Source organism: Pristiophorus japonicus, chromosome 15 (assembly GCF_044704955.1).
Source record: "Pristiophorus japonicus isolate sPriJap1 chromosome 15, sPriJap1.hap1, whole genome shotgun sequence".
Taxonomy (NCBI): Eukaryota; Metazoa; Chordata; class Chondrichthyes; family Pristiophoridae; genus Pristiophorus; species Pristiophorus japonicus.
In genome coordinates, this window is record NC_091991.1 from 85,706,452 (window position 1) to 85,721,563 (window position 15,112).

The 15,112-nt window shown below is 49.0% G+C and overlaps 1 protein-coding gene across 4 annotated transcripts in view; it reads right to left on the reverse strand.

Annotated features, from left to right (window-relative positions):
- The window catches only part of LOC139280891 (UPF0606 protein KIAA1549), a 376,973-nt gene that overhangs the window by 71,372 nt on the left and 290,489 nt on the right, over positions 1-15,112 (reverse strand). For all 4 annotated transcript variants that reach the window (XR_011596786.1, XM_070900682.1, XM_070900681.1 and 1 more), the window contains exons 11-12: positions 5,518-5,714; positions 2,822-2,946 (exon numbers count right to left, since the gene is read on the reverse strand). Coding sequence is in view for 3 of the 4 variants with exons in the window: in XM_070900682.1 (XP_070756783.1) it covers positions 2,822-2,946; positions 5,518-5,714 (322 nt within the window). In the remaining variant the exon portion in view is untranslated. The remainder of the gene's footprint in view (positions 1-2,821; positions 2,947-5,517; positions 5,715-15,112) is intronic.

Sequence of the window (15,112 nt, forward strand, 5' to 3'; positions counted from 1 at the left end):
TCAGCCACTGACGCCGCTGATATCCTATGGCCGAATGGCCTCACGTCCGTCTGCTGCTGATTCTTTGGCTGCCGGCCAGCCACTGACGCGCCCCTAAAGCGTGGCTGAATGGCCTCAAGAACCTTAATGAGCTGCGTGTGTCCTGCGTTGATTCTTCGGCTGCCGGCCAGCCACTGACGCCGCTGATATCTCATGGCCGAATGGCCTCGGGTCCGTCCGGTGCTGCTTCTTCGCGGCCAGCCACGAAGAGAATGAAGGCCTGCCTCAAGCACTGCAGCTCAGCTCGAAGCTTGCTGCCGCTGCTGTCGAGACACTGAAGCCACACCGCTGCCTGTCTCCAACATGAAAGGCCTGCCTGAAGCACTTTCACACGGTAGGAACATGGTTTATTTAATCTTTTCTTTGCTTATAAATTTTTATTCAGGGTGGATTTATTTGTATAATATTTCTATAAGTATAACTAAGGATTGATTGTAGAATTTAATGACTTGCCTTCCCCCCCTCCACCCCCCACCTCGTTCCCTACGCCTAATTTGTAACCTACGCCTGATTTTCTAAAGTGTAGGCAAGGTTTTTTTGAGCATACAAAAATCTTCACTTACTCCATTCTAAGTTAGTTTGGAGTAAGTTTTCACTCACAAAACTTTGAAATCAGGTGTAAGTGGCCGGACACGCCCCCTTTTGAAAAAAAAATTCTGTTCCAAAGTGAAACTGTTCTACCTGACTAGAATTGGAGCAAACTAAATGTGGAGAATTCCGATTTCTAAGATACTCCGTTCTACACCAGTTGCTCCTAAAAATCAGGAGCAAATCATGTGGAAACTTGGGGCCATTGTTTCCAATATAATTGTTGGAATTCATTTACCATTTTTGTAATATCACTGTGGTACACTTGTTTATATATATCGTGGAGGTAAATGTAATGTTTAGAATAATAATGTTGGGGTACACTTATTGTTTCTATAATATCAATGTGGTACCCTGTATACTTATTGTTTAGATAATACTGTTGGTGTACTCTTATGGCTTAAATAATAATGCTGCGTGTGTACTTATTGTTTGTATACTGTTTGGGTACGCTTACCCTTTAGGTAAGAAGGTTGGCTACAGTTATGTCTATATAATGCTGGGCTGCACTTATTGTTTGGATTATAATTGTTTGTGACAATAATGCTCAAACTAAGGGAAGTTCTGGCCATTACTAATCACGGAATTACAAATTACCTGGACTATGTAGGACTGTCACCTTTCTCTCAGTCCTAAACCAAAGAGGACACAGCCCTTTCAAAGAATGCATATGTAAAACAAACTCAATTGCTCCTGGCAAATAGGCGCGCCCACGCGTGCAGCTGGGGAACAGACGCGCCCACGCGTGCAGCTGGGGAACAGGCGCGCCCACGCGTGCAGCTGGGGAACAGGCGCGCCCACGCGTGCAGCTGGGGAACAGGCGCGCCCACGCGTGCAGCTGGGGAACAGGCGCGCCCACGCGTGCAGCTGGGGAACAGGCGCGCCCACGCGGGCAACTGGGGAACAGGCGCGCCCACGCGGGCAGCTGGGGAACAGGCGCGCCCACGCGGGCAGCTGGGGAACAGGCGCGCCCACGCGTGCAGCTGGGGAACAGGCGCGCCCACACGGGCAACTGGGGAACAGGCGCGCCCACAGGCTCAACTGGGGAACAGACGCGCCCACAGGCTCAACTGGGGAACAGGTGCGCCCACGCGTGCAGCTGGGGAACAGGCGCGCCCACGCGTGCAGCTGGGGAACAGGCGCGCCCACGCGTGCAGCTGGGGAACAGGCGCGCCCACGCGTGCAGCTGGGGAACAGGCGCGCCCACGCGTGCAGCTGGGGAACAGGCGCGCCCACGCGTGCAGCTGGGGAACAGGCGCGCCCACGCGTGCAGCTGGGGAACAGGCGCGCCCACGCGTGCAGCTGGGGAACAGGCAATGCCCACAATGTCAACTGGGGAACAGGCAACGCCCACACGGTCAACTGGGGAATAGGCGTGTCCACACGGTCAACTGGGGAATAGGCGTGTCCACACGGTCAACTGGGGAACAGGCAATGCCCACACGTGCAGCTGGGGAACAGGCAACGCCCACACGGTCAACTGGGGAACAGGCGCGCCCACACGGTCAACTGGGGAACAGGCGCGCCCACACGGTCAACTGGGGAACAGGCGCGCCCACACGGTCAACTGGGGAACAGGCGCGCCCACACGCTCAACTGGGGAACAGGCGCGCCCACACGCTCAACTGGGGAACAGGCGCGCCCACACGCTCAACTGGGGAACAGGCGCGCCCACATGCTCAACTGGGGAACAGGCGCGCCCACACGCTCAACTGGGGAACAGGCGCGCCCACACGGTCAACTGGGGAACAGGCGCGCCCACACGCTCAACTGGGGAACAGGCGCGCCCACACGCTCAACTGGGGAACAGGCGCGCCCACACGGGCAACTGGGGAACAGGCGCGCCCACACGGGCAACTGGGGAACAGGCGCGCCCACAAGGGCAACTGAGGAACAGGCGCGTCCACACGGGCAACTGGGGAACAGATGAGATCACACTTATACGAACAGGAAGTCGGTGTACAGGAAATGGGTCCAATGCACACTGGAACATGAAAGGAGCTTGTTTGCACGTGGAAGGTGCAACAGCTCCACGCAGGTGCACACAAAGCTTTTGCTGCTGAGAATAGGCAGTCACTGCTGAAATCATGAATGTCAGTTTAAAACAGACATCTCCCCCTTTATCATTTTTTCCCCCAAAATATATGACGTACAGATTCACATTGCAGCTGCTAATAAGTGAGAGGATACAAACCATTTCTGATCACAGTGTGTCTATTGCCAACACAAGGAGTTACATGTTGTCTTGGAATATCTTCGATGGACTCTCTCCCGCTGGACTGTTCGCTGGCTGTGGACTCGGCTTCTGAAGGCGAAACTCTACACAAACAGACATTGGTCTTTTAGGCAGTGCACCAATTTTTGATTTGTATGTTCAGTGGAACTTCAATTATCCGCACCCTCAATTATCTGAAAGGATTTTCATGTCAGTCTCGACTAATTTCACATCAACCCACGAAAACTCAATTGGATGTTTTGAATTGATTTTTTTCCTTTTGCATACTCCAGGATAGGTAGTCAGGTAATCTAAATAGACCAATCAGAAGCTACAAGCTTACGTCATGTATAGGATGATTCTTGATTATCTGCTAATTGTCTTCGACTATCAAGTGGGGTGTCTCCCTTCACGATGATTTATAATTAAGGTTCTGCTGTATATTCAACAGATATCGTACAATAAATGTTATCAATAATATATCTGTGACTTCAGGACTGAGGAAATGAAGAGCTCTAATTTACCGAAGGCTCTCACGAGGCTTGGAGATTAGCTTAAAAAGGCCTTGATAGTGGGCTTAATTGTGGCTAAGGATCTGTCCCCATGCAAATACATGGTGATCACAATAAGCACCCAGCAGTTTTGGCTATGGTGCATAGATACATACACCGTGCAGGAGGATGACCTACCTGCCCAAAGTCGTCTATCCGCTTCTTTGAAAAATGGGGGAGGGGGAAGAGACAGGGATTGTATTAAGGACAGCGAGGATTAGGCCCAGCAAGTTGCTCATGTGAGGCCTGTCATACAGATAGAGTACTTGGCTAAATGGGATCCTCCCTCTGTAGCACAATCATACCAGAGTTAATTTTGGACACCTCTCAGGTCTGGAGAGCAGAAGCCCATTGATCAATTCAGACAATAGTATCTCTGTCTCTGCATGCTAGCCACACATTCCACCAGAATCCGAATGAAAGCAGCGGCTTCACTATACTTTGTGGGCTTGGGTTCAGGGATTCCTGTTAAAAACCAAAGATTCAGAAGGTAGCACTGATCCCTCAGCAGTTATACTCCAAGTCTGTCTGCTTCTTCAAATAATGCTGGCATCACCGACTGGTGCAAGACAATATCATCATGGTGGCTGCTGGGGTATTGTGCAGGCACCTGCATTATTCGGTACTTGAGGTCCAACATCACACATATGTCGATGGAATAAAAGCCTTGCCAAGTCATAGGTACCAAAAGCTTGCTGACTACACGAGTCTCATCAATGAGGTCCTATACTTTAGGGAAACTTGCCACCAAGTAGAAGTGCTGTACGCTCTTATGCTGTTGCCTCCTTTCCATGGGGTGAGTGAATGACGTCTCCCCTCTCCCCATCAAGGAAGCTTCAACACAAGCCTGAGGAACAGTACCTTATCAATGTACAAGGTATCTTGCAGCCAGCTGGGCTTAATATTGACTAATAACTTCACACCTTAATTTTAGCTCTAATTTTCTCTCTGGCAGGAGATGCTGGCAACATAAGATGGATGTGCTTGCTGCCTTTTCCAGGGATGTAGGGAAGGGGCGGGGGGGGGGGGGCGAAATGGGTTGTTGCTTGGGTTGCGTTCTGAGTATGAGGGGTTGCACCATGGGGATGGCAGGATCTGGGATGAGGGGCGGGGGTGGGGGTATTAGCCAAACAGCACTTAAAAAAAAATGTAGGTCAAACTCTTACTTGCTGATGGAAATCCAACTCCAAAGCACTTTACAAGTAAAAAGAAGCCAAAATTGAAGATTCTGAACACCCAAGTTGCACATTCTTGATTTCCTCTGTAATATCCTCTGGGGTGGAAATTCGGTTTGAGGCTAATTTGGGTGGGACAGTAAATGGTTTGCGAATGCAGCCACAAAATTCAGCAGCTGGGCCGAGTGTGGGGCGGAGCACTAAGGGAGCCGTTCCACACCTCTCTTAGGGTGCTAGGCGGATTGAGCAACTGAAAACCCCGAGCTAACTTTGGAGCCCAGAGAGGCTTCGCTGGAAAAAAAAAAATCGCCACAAAAAACACTCCCAATACCTTGCTCACCCCACAAACCTAAATCGCAAAAATAAAAACAATCATACTTACCTGATGTATTCATTCCTTCCCTCCCCGCCGCCAGAACAACTCGGTCCTCCCGCTTTCCCAGACGGTCCCACTAGGGTGCGCTACGGGACGCTACAGGGTCAGAGCCAAATAAAAATCATCGCGCTGTCGAAACCGGGGGCGTTGCACATCGGCTCGAGGCGGTACTGGTCAGTGCCGCCGGCATCAGCACACTGAATGTGGCTAACGGTGTGAATGCCGGTGCCCGGGGCTCTGACCCCTTTAGCGCCCCTGTTCCAACCCTTTCTAGTGGCGCTAAGCGAACTAATTTCTACCCTTCTGAATCCTCTTTTGAGAATGTTTTTCCCATCTTTCCTCATCACTCAGTCCTCTGATGCAAGGGATCAAGTTTTGCATTAAATGCTACACCACTGAGCAAAGGCCAATCTGCTTGAAACACTTCCATTTTTTATTTCTATCTATGCAATATGAAGAGAGGTATAAACTCTAACAAAACTTCACATCAGTTAACTTGATTTTAATGTAAAAAGAAATCAATCTTTCTGCTGTCTTGTCTTCAATGCACTGAGTATAATAGCGTCCACTCACCTGCTTCTCTGTCGAAGCCCCTTGGAGAGTTTGGCTGCCTTTGGCTGAGGGCTCGATACATCGCCATTCTCAGATGGTGTGTTGTCTTTTGCTGGGGCAGGCGGAAGCCCTTCGTGGATGACCAGTATGTCGTCTTTACCGTGCTGTCCAATATGCTGCTTGGCAAAGTCAAAGCCTTTAACACTTGGCACTTGCAGCTGAGGAGGCAAATGTGATGATTTATTAGAGATGATGTTACAGATGTTATCGCACCATTAAAATAAGCCTCAGTAATGGAACTGCATTAAACAGTAGATGCTCCTACATTGCCTGAGGTAGTACCACAAAGTATTTTTAATATTCTGACTTTTTCTTACTCTCTTCTGCCATCTGCTCCGTCTTTCTTATTCTCATCACTACTCCCAAATTTACCTTGTCTTCTCTCCGACACTTTTCAACCTTGGTGGGGTCCTGCATCTAGGTGTCTCAGTTAAATAAAAATGCCTTTCCAAGTGTACATTGGTAAGGACAATTTCATGTTCTTATGCATTGCAGATGCTCTCATCTTACGAAGCTCATAACCATGTGATCTCAGCTACAATGTTCCTTTTGCCTCTCAACATCACATACAGTTGCTTTAGCTGGAAAGGTAATTTGTACCCAGTCTGTTTGATTCTACAGTCGGGTGTTGCAGGTTATCAAAGGGGGCCCTTATAATGCAGTAGTTCACCAAAAGGGATGGTCCTCCTCCACCGACTTCAATCTACAAGGACATGAACTATCTGGAACAGAGGGAATCACAGACCCACAGAAACCAGGGAATTTGGCTTTGCACCGAGTCTTGCAAACAAAGGACCCTCAATTAAAGTTATTGGATCTCTACATTACACAGTAGTATTACAGAAACCAGTATTACAGAGATCAGCACCCAATGCCAAATGTAAAAGGGGAGACAAGCAAGACACTCTTCAGGGATAGATGCATTTTTTTTTAGTCAAGTGTAAAAAGTGCCTCCTTCGGGGAAGCACTTTGCGGTTCATTATCGCCTTTCTAGTTCGTTCTTCTCCAGGCTCCAGGGATGGAGGTGGCATTTTACTTTTCTCTGCTGGGTCCTAAGATAGCCATGTAACTGATAACATCACATTCGATACTGTGGTAGCTCTGTTTGACCTACGTGGATTAGCATGGGTCATTTTAGTGATGTAACACCTCGAGAGACAGCTTTCTCATCTGTACCTCTTCCTGCCATAGCCCTGTTAATGGGCATTTCCTCCGTGTGTACTGTGATTAGCATGGGAGCAGACTGCAGTCAGACCATGGAAACATCTATGTTCAGTCAGTTCCCTAGTATGGTGAATCCAGACAGGAGAGACTCTTAGATACTGGAGCCCGAGATCATCATTGCATCTGTGAACCCACAGCTCAGGTTAGGGCATCTGTCAAGACAGGCTGTGTTAAAGATAACCCTGATTTTGCAAGGCACTGCAGAGTGAATTGCATCTCTGGGAAGTGATCAAGCACCATTGCACAGATATGGCTAGTACTTTCCATACTAGCCATACCACCGTGTAGGGTACTTTGCACATTTTCAAATGATTAAATGAATGAATAGGCACTGTGCACTTCGCCGGGTGTTCCCTCCACGCAATCTAACACTGAATTCCCTGGAGTGGATATCCCTATGCTGGTGTTTATGATGAGTGGAGTGAATGCTGTGAGATGGTAGGATCAGCAACCTCTAGGCCTACAGCTGGAAGGTGTGATGTGCATCAATTTGAGCTGTCTGGAGATTTTGCGAGAAAGGCTAAAGATTCCAAAATGATTGTTAAGTGTCCAAGTCATGAAGCAGCTGATTGAGGTGCATGGGTCTGTTGCACCAATTGCACATCATTCCACTTGATGTACCTACATTCAGGGTACACTTAACCTGGCAAATCTCCTTAAGACATCAAATATTTTTCTTCTGTGCTGATGACCTCCTCACGTGAAGCAGCATTCACCTGCTCTGTCCTCTCTTCCTAGACAGCCAACTTCTGACCATGGCAAACCTCCTTTACTGCACCTCCCTCAGGTCTTCTGTAAAGGAGCCAGTTCTCCCTCCTCCATGGGCCCTTGCACGACCTCGGCCATCTGCTTTAACGTTACACATGTCCAGTGCTGAAATCATGTCTGCCCCTTTAAGGTGCAGTTGCACTGGATATTCTGCCCCCACAGCCTTAACATTACCAGTTCATGGCCCAATCTGTGCACACACTGCTTTATAATTAATTTAAATGAATGTACCACAGAAATTCACAAGGGTCTAGTAAGAAGGAGGAACTGAGGGAAATCCGTATTAGTCGGGAAATTGTGTTGGGGAAGTTGATGGGATTGAAGGTCGATAAATCCCTAGGGCCTGATGGACTGCATCCCAGAGTACTTAAGGAGGTGGCCTTGGAAATAGCAGATGCATTGACAGTCATTTTCCAACATTCCATAGACTCTGGATCAGTTCCTATGGAGTGGAGGGTAGCCAATGTAACCCCACTTTTTAAAAAAGGAGGGAGAGAAAACAGGGAATTATAGACCGGTCAGCCTGACATTGGTAGTGGGTAAAATGATGGAATCAATTATTAAGGATGTCATAGCTGCACATTTGGAAAGAGGTGTCATGATAGGTCCAAGTCAGCATGGATTTGTGAAAGGGAAATCAAGCTTGACAAATCTTCTGGAATTTTGAGAGAATGTTTCCAGTAGAATGGACAAGGGAGAACCAGTTGATGTGGTGTATTTGGACTTTCAGAAGGCTTTCAACAAGGTCCCACACAAGAGATTAATGTGTAAATTTAAAGCACATGGGATTGGGGGTAGTGTGCTGACGTGGATTGAGAACTGGTTGGCAGACAGGAAGCAAAGAGTAGGAGTAAATGGGTACTTTTCAGAATGGCAGGCAGTGACTCGTGGGGTACCGCAAGGTTCTGTGCTGGGGCCTCAGCTGTTTACATTGTACATTAATGATTTAGACGAGGGGATTAAATGTAGTATCTCCAAATTTGTGGATGACACTAAGTTGGGTGGCAGTGTGAGCTGCGAGGAGGATGCTATGAGGCTGCAGAGTGACTTGGATAGGTTAGGTGAGTGGGCAAATGCATGGCAGATGAAGTATAATGTGGATAAATGTGAGGTTATCCACTTTGGTGGTAAAAACAAAGAGACAGACTATTATCTGAATGGTGACAGATTAGGAAAAGGAGAGGTGCAACGAGACCTGGGTGTCATGGTACATCAATCATTGAAGGTTGGCATGCAGGTACAGCAGGCGGTTAAGAAAGCAAATGGCATGTTGGCCTTCATAGCGAGGGGATTTGAGTACAGGGGCAGGGAGGTGTTACTACAATTGTACAGGGCCTTGGTGAGGCCACACCTGGAGTATTGTGTACAGTTTTGGTCTCCTAACTTGAGGAAGGACATTCTTGCTATTGAGCGAGTGCAGCGAAGGTTCACCAGACTGATTCCCGGGATGGCGGGACTGACCTATCAAGAAAGACTGGATCAACTGGGCTTGTATTCACTGGAGTTCAGAAGAAAGAGAGGATCTCACAGAAACGTTTAAAATTCTGACGGGTTTAGACAGGTTAGATGCAGGAAGAATGTTCCCAATGTTGGGGAAGCCCAGAACCAGGGGTCACAGTCTAAGGATAAGGGGTAAGCCATTTAGGACCGAGATGAGGAGAAACTTCTTCACCCAGAGAGTGGTGAACCTGTGGAATTCTCTACCACAGAAAGTTGTTGAGGCCAATTCACTAAATATATTCAAAAAGTTAGATGTAGTCCTTACTACTAGGGGGATCAAGGGGTATGGCGAGAAAGCAGGAATGGGGTACTGAAGTTGCATACTCAGCCATGAACTCATTGAATGGCGGTGCAGGCTCGAAGGGCTGAATGGCCTACTCCTGCACCTATTTTCTATGTTTCTATGTCTAGGTTTAGGGAGAGAATTCTGGAGAGTGTTAGCTGAAGGCTCTGTCACTGATGGAGCAGAGGACGGGAGATGTATAGGAGAGCAGACGGAGCTCGGGCTGGAGAGATCTGTAAACAAACAAATCTGGTGAAAGGTTTCCACCCAAAAATATTAACGTATTTTTCCGTTTTCAGATGCTGAGGGACTTGCTTTGCTGTGTATTTGAAACAGTTCTTGTTTCAGTTTCAGAATTCCAACATACTTTTTTCTTTTTGATCCCAGATTGGTTTATTTATCTATTCTGGAATATTCTACATTTCTCAGACTGCTTGTCCAATCTCTCCTGAAGATGGTGCCACCTTATGTTCCAGTCCGGTGCACAAGGACAACATGCATTCAGAGCACATCCTGCCTGTCACAATCCCATCAGCTAAAGTTATTAAAGACACAATGGGGATCTGAACTCAGACAATATCCAGATTATAGCAAACTGCTGAGGCTGTCGCCTGCAAAAATCTTTTTCACACTGACCCATTTCACAATGTGTGAGCAACTCTTTCTCATTTTAAATCCTGCAATGATCTACCTCCCGGTTACATTGTCAGCTTGCTGTTAAAATAAGTAGCCCACTTCTTGTTTCTGGTCCACTTTTCAAATGCATGCTTGTGTAGCGTACATACTGAATGAGCGGATGGAAAAAAAACAGGACTTTCCACGAAGGCTGGGTAATTTGGGTCACTGGGTTTTTCGATGGATACAAAGAATTCACTCACTCGAAACCATCCACCTGTTGCTGGGACATAGGTTCCACAAGCCCTCCAAGTACCTCGTCCAAATAGACGATCTTGTAGCATAAGCCTAGGCAGTCGGTTTCAGCAGACTATTCGACTGTGGAGGTCACTGTTGCCAAGTCTGATTCTGTTCTTAGCTGATGCCCACACTGAAGCTAAACACAACATCCCAAGCCAGTGGCTGCAGCTGATATCAGGTAACTTAGCATAGGTTAAGGATCAAACCTGAAGCATTCTAGTGTAAGCCGTGACTTAGTGGGTAGCACACTCGCCTTGGAGTCAGAAGGTTGTTATTGTGTTCCTAACACAAATGATACTGCACGCAGGGAGGTTAAAGTAGCAGTGACCTCGGTCTTTATTAAGACACTCCAGAGTGAGGAACAGGCCTTAGGGGCTGGCTTATATACAGTGCTCCCAAGGGATGCTGGAATCCCTTGGGACTTCAGGGGATGCACTCCCTAGTGGCAGAACATGGGAGTGCATGCTTTACAGATACACAACATCACTACCCCGCTAAAGTCAAGGTGAAAACTATTTACAAGGTGAGGCGGTCAGGAGCCTTTCTTTCCCTAATGGACTGCCTCAGTACAAATGTCTGTTCTGATGTGTTGGCTGTGCCCTCGCTGGGCTGGCATGTTGTTGGCCCTGCAGGGCTGCTGGGTGAGCCTGGCCTTGCTGGGCTGTTGGGCGTGATGGGTTCGATTTCCTGGTCCGGGGTGGTGTCATTGATCCTTTGGGTGTGTGTTGTGGGCTCGAAAAAGATGGTGTCTGCTGTGGGTTGTTCAGGGCAGTCTGTGAACCGCAGCCTCGTTTGGTCCAGGTGCTTACTGCAAATTTGTCCATTGTCTAGTTTGACTACAAACACCCTACTCCCTACTTTAGCTATCTCCGTGCCCACGATCCACTGGGGACCATGTCCATAGTTTAGCACATACACAGGGTCATTCAGATCAATTTCCCGTGACACAGTGGAGTGACCATCATTTACAGTTTGTTGCTGCCGCCTGCTTGCTACCTGATCATGCAGGTTGGGATGAACCAGCGAGAGTCTGGTTTTAAGTGTCCTTTTCATGAGTAGCTCAGCCGGGGGCACCTCTGTGAGCGAGTGGGGTCTCGTGCGGTAGCTGAGCAGTACTCGGGACAGGCGGGTTTGGAGTGAGCCTTCTGTGACTCGTTCAAGGCTCTGTTTGATTGTTTGTACTGCCCACTCTGCCTGCCCATTGGAAGCTGGTTTAAACGGGGCCGAGGTGACATGTTTGATCCCATTGCGGGTCATGAATTCTTTAAATTCGGCACTGGTGAAACATGGCCCGTTGTCACTGACCAGTATGTCAGGCAGGCTGTGGGGGGAAAACATGGTCCTCAGGCTTTCAATGGTGGTGGTGGTGGTGGTGGCGGTGCTTCCCGACATTATTTCACATTCAATCCATTTTGAAAAAGCATCCACCACCACCAGGAACATTTTACCGAGAAACGGGCCCGCGTAGTCGACATGGATCCTCGACGATGGTCTGGAGGGCCAGGACCACAAACTTAGTGGTGCCTCTCTGGGCGCGTTGCTCAACTGAGCATACACGCGGCATTGCCGTACACAGGACGCCAAGTCAGAGTCGATACCAGGCCACCACACGTGGGATCTGGCTATCGCTTTCATCATTACTATACCCGGGTGTGAGCTGTGGAGATCCGAGATGAACGTCTCCCTGCCCTTTTTGGGTAGCACTACAACAGGCAGTATGTCTTACTTTCTTACTTTCGCCGCTGGAACGGCTTGATTAGCTCTTGCATTTCAACGGGGATGTTGGCCCAGCTCCCATGCAGTACACAGTTTTTTTCTAGGGACAGCAGAGGATCATGGCTGGTCCAAGTCCTAACTTGGTGGGCCGTGACGGGTGAATTATCATTTTCAAACGCTTCCATGACCATCAACAGATCCGAGGGCTGCGCCACCATCAACAAGTTTGAAGGCTGCGCCATTTCCACCCCCGTGATGGGCAATGGTAGCCGACAGAGCATCCGCACAGTTCTCGATGCCTGGCCTGTGGCGGATGGCATAGTTATACGCTGATAGCGCGAGTGCCCACTTTTGTATGCGGGCTGAGGCATTTGTATTTATCCCCTTGTTTTCAGCGAACAGGGATACGAGGGGCTTAGTGGTGCCTCTCTGGGCGCGTTGCTCAACTGAGCATACACACGGCATTACCGTACACAGGACTCCAAGTCAGAGTCGATACCAGGCCACCACACGTGGGATCTGGCTATCGCTTTCATCATTACTATACCCGGGTGTGTGCTGTGGAGATCACAGCTCAAATTTGAGGCCAAACAGGTACTGATGCATTTTCTTTACCCCGAACACACACGCTAATGCCTCTTTCTCAATCATGCTGTAGGCCCTCTCGGCCTTAGACAAGCTCCTGGAGGCATAGGCGACAGGTTGCAACTTCCCCGCAACGTTAGCTTGTTGTAATACACACCCGACTCCATACGACGACACATCACATTCTAGCACAAGGCTTGTTGGAGCATAAAATGTTTCTAGCTTTCTCAAAAGCAATTACTTGTTTTTTCCCCCATACTCAGTTCTCACCTTTATGCAATAACACATGTAGGGGCTCTAAGAGGGTGCTTAATCCCGGTAGGAAATAGTTGAATCGTCCCAGGAATGACCACAGCTCCGTGATGTTCTGTGGCCTGGACGCGTTCCTGACAGCCTCTGTCTTGGCTTCTGTGAGCTGAATGCTGTCCGCCGCGATCTTTCTCCCCAAAATCTCCACTTCTGTTGCCATGAGGACGCATTTCGACCTAGTCAGCCACAGCCCTACGCGATCCAGTTGCTGGAGGACCTCCTCCAGGTTTTGTCGGTGCTCGACGATGTCCCGACCCGTGACCAATATGTCGTCCTGAAAAATCACCGTGCGTGGTACCGACTTGAGTAGGCTCTCCATGTTTCTCAGGAAAATTGCTGCAGCCGACCGAATTCCAAACGGGCATCTGTTGTAGATGAACAGTCCCTTGTGCGTGTTGATGCAGGTGAGGCCCTTCGAAGACTCCTCCAGCTCCTGCGTCATGTAGACCGAAGTCAGGTCAAGCTTGGTGAACGTCTTTGCCTCCTGCCAGCGTCGCAAATAGGTCGTCTGCCTTAGCTAGCGGATCTTGGTCCTGTAGCGAGAAATGATTAATAGTTACTTTATCATCGCCGCAAATCCTGACCGTGCCGTCACCTTTGAGTACTGGAACAATCGGGCTGGCCCACTCGCTGAATTCCACTGGGGAGATGATGCCCTCGCGTTGCAGCCTGTCCAACTCGATTTCCACTCTCCCTCATCATGTGAGGTACCGCTCGCGCCTTGTGGTGAATGGGTCGTGCCTCTGAGACCAAGTGGATCTGCACCTTCGCCCCGGAAAAGTTTCCAATGCCTGGCTCAAAAAGGGAAGGAAATTTGTTAAGAACCTGGGTATGTGAAGCCTCATCGACATGTGATAGTGCTCGGATATTATCCCAGTTCCAGCGGATTTTGTTCAGCCAGCTCCTTCCAAGCAGTGTGGGGCCATCGCCCGGGACAATCCAGAGTGGCAGTTCGTGCACCGTGCCCTCGTAGGTGACCTTGACCATGGCGCTGCCCAAAACAGTGATGAGCTCTTTGGTGTACATTCTCAGTTTCGTGTGGATGGGGCTCAGGGCTGGTCTGAGTGCCTTGTTGCACCACAGTCTCTCAAACATCTTTTTACTCATGATGGATTGGCTCGCAGCAGTGTCCAGTTCCATGGCTATGGGTAAGCCATTCAATTTTACATTTAGCATTATAGGTGGGCATTTCGTCAAAAATGTGTGCACCCAGTGTACTTCAGCATCTGCCTCCTCTGTCTGATGCTCGAAATTGCTTTGATCCACCATGGACCGGTCTTCCTCTGCCACGTGGTGGTTAGCAGGTTTTGCAGAGCTTGCAGCTCGTCTGCAAGCTCGTTGGAGGTGCCCCATTGTTCCACAGCTCTTGCAAAATATACCCTTTGAAGCGGCATGAATAGGCTGAATGGAAGCCACAACGCCATCAAGGTGTGAATTGCCTTGTATGCATCCTTTCTTGCGGATTCTGAGTCATCTGGGTCACCTGAGGCCTGCTGGCAGTTGCAGACTCGTGGTTTCTGCCCTATACGTTTCTGCTCGCAAACACAGTTCCAGTTAATTTATGAACATTGCTAACACTTGTGTGCTGAGAGATTTGTTTGGTGTTATCCCTGGTGGACATAAACGCCTGTGCTATCACAATGGCCTTACTGAGGGTCGGTGTCTCTACAGTCAAAAGTTTTCGTAGGATGGTCTCGTGGCCAATGCCCAGTACAAAAAAGTCTCTGAGCATCTGCTTCAGGTAGCCATCAAACTCACATTGTCCTGCAAGTCTCCTTAGCTCGGCGACGTAGCTCTCCACTTCCTGACCTTCAGATCGCTGGCACATGTAGAACCGATACCTCGCCATCAGCACGCTCTCCCTCGGGTTAAGATGCTCCCGAACCAGTGTACACAGCTCCTCATATGACTTATCTGTGGGTTTCACCGGAGCCAGAAGATTCTTCATGAAGCTGTCGGCCGATGCCCCACAGACCATGAGGACTGCTCTCCTTTTTGCAGCGCTTCCTTCTCCGTCCAGCTCGTTGGCTACAAAGTACTGGTCTAGCCGTTTGACATAGGTTTCCCAGTCCTCACCTTCCGAGAACTTCTCCAGGATGCCCACAGTATGCTGCATCTTTACGTTGGATTCGTATACTCGTCGCCAGTTATTGTGTTCCTAACACAGATGAGACTGCACGCAGGGAGGTTAAAGTAGCAGTGACCTCAGTCTTTATTAAGAGACTCCAGAGTGAGGAACAGGCCTTAGGGGCCAGC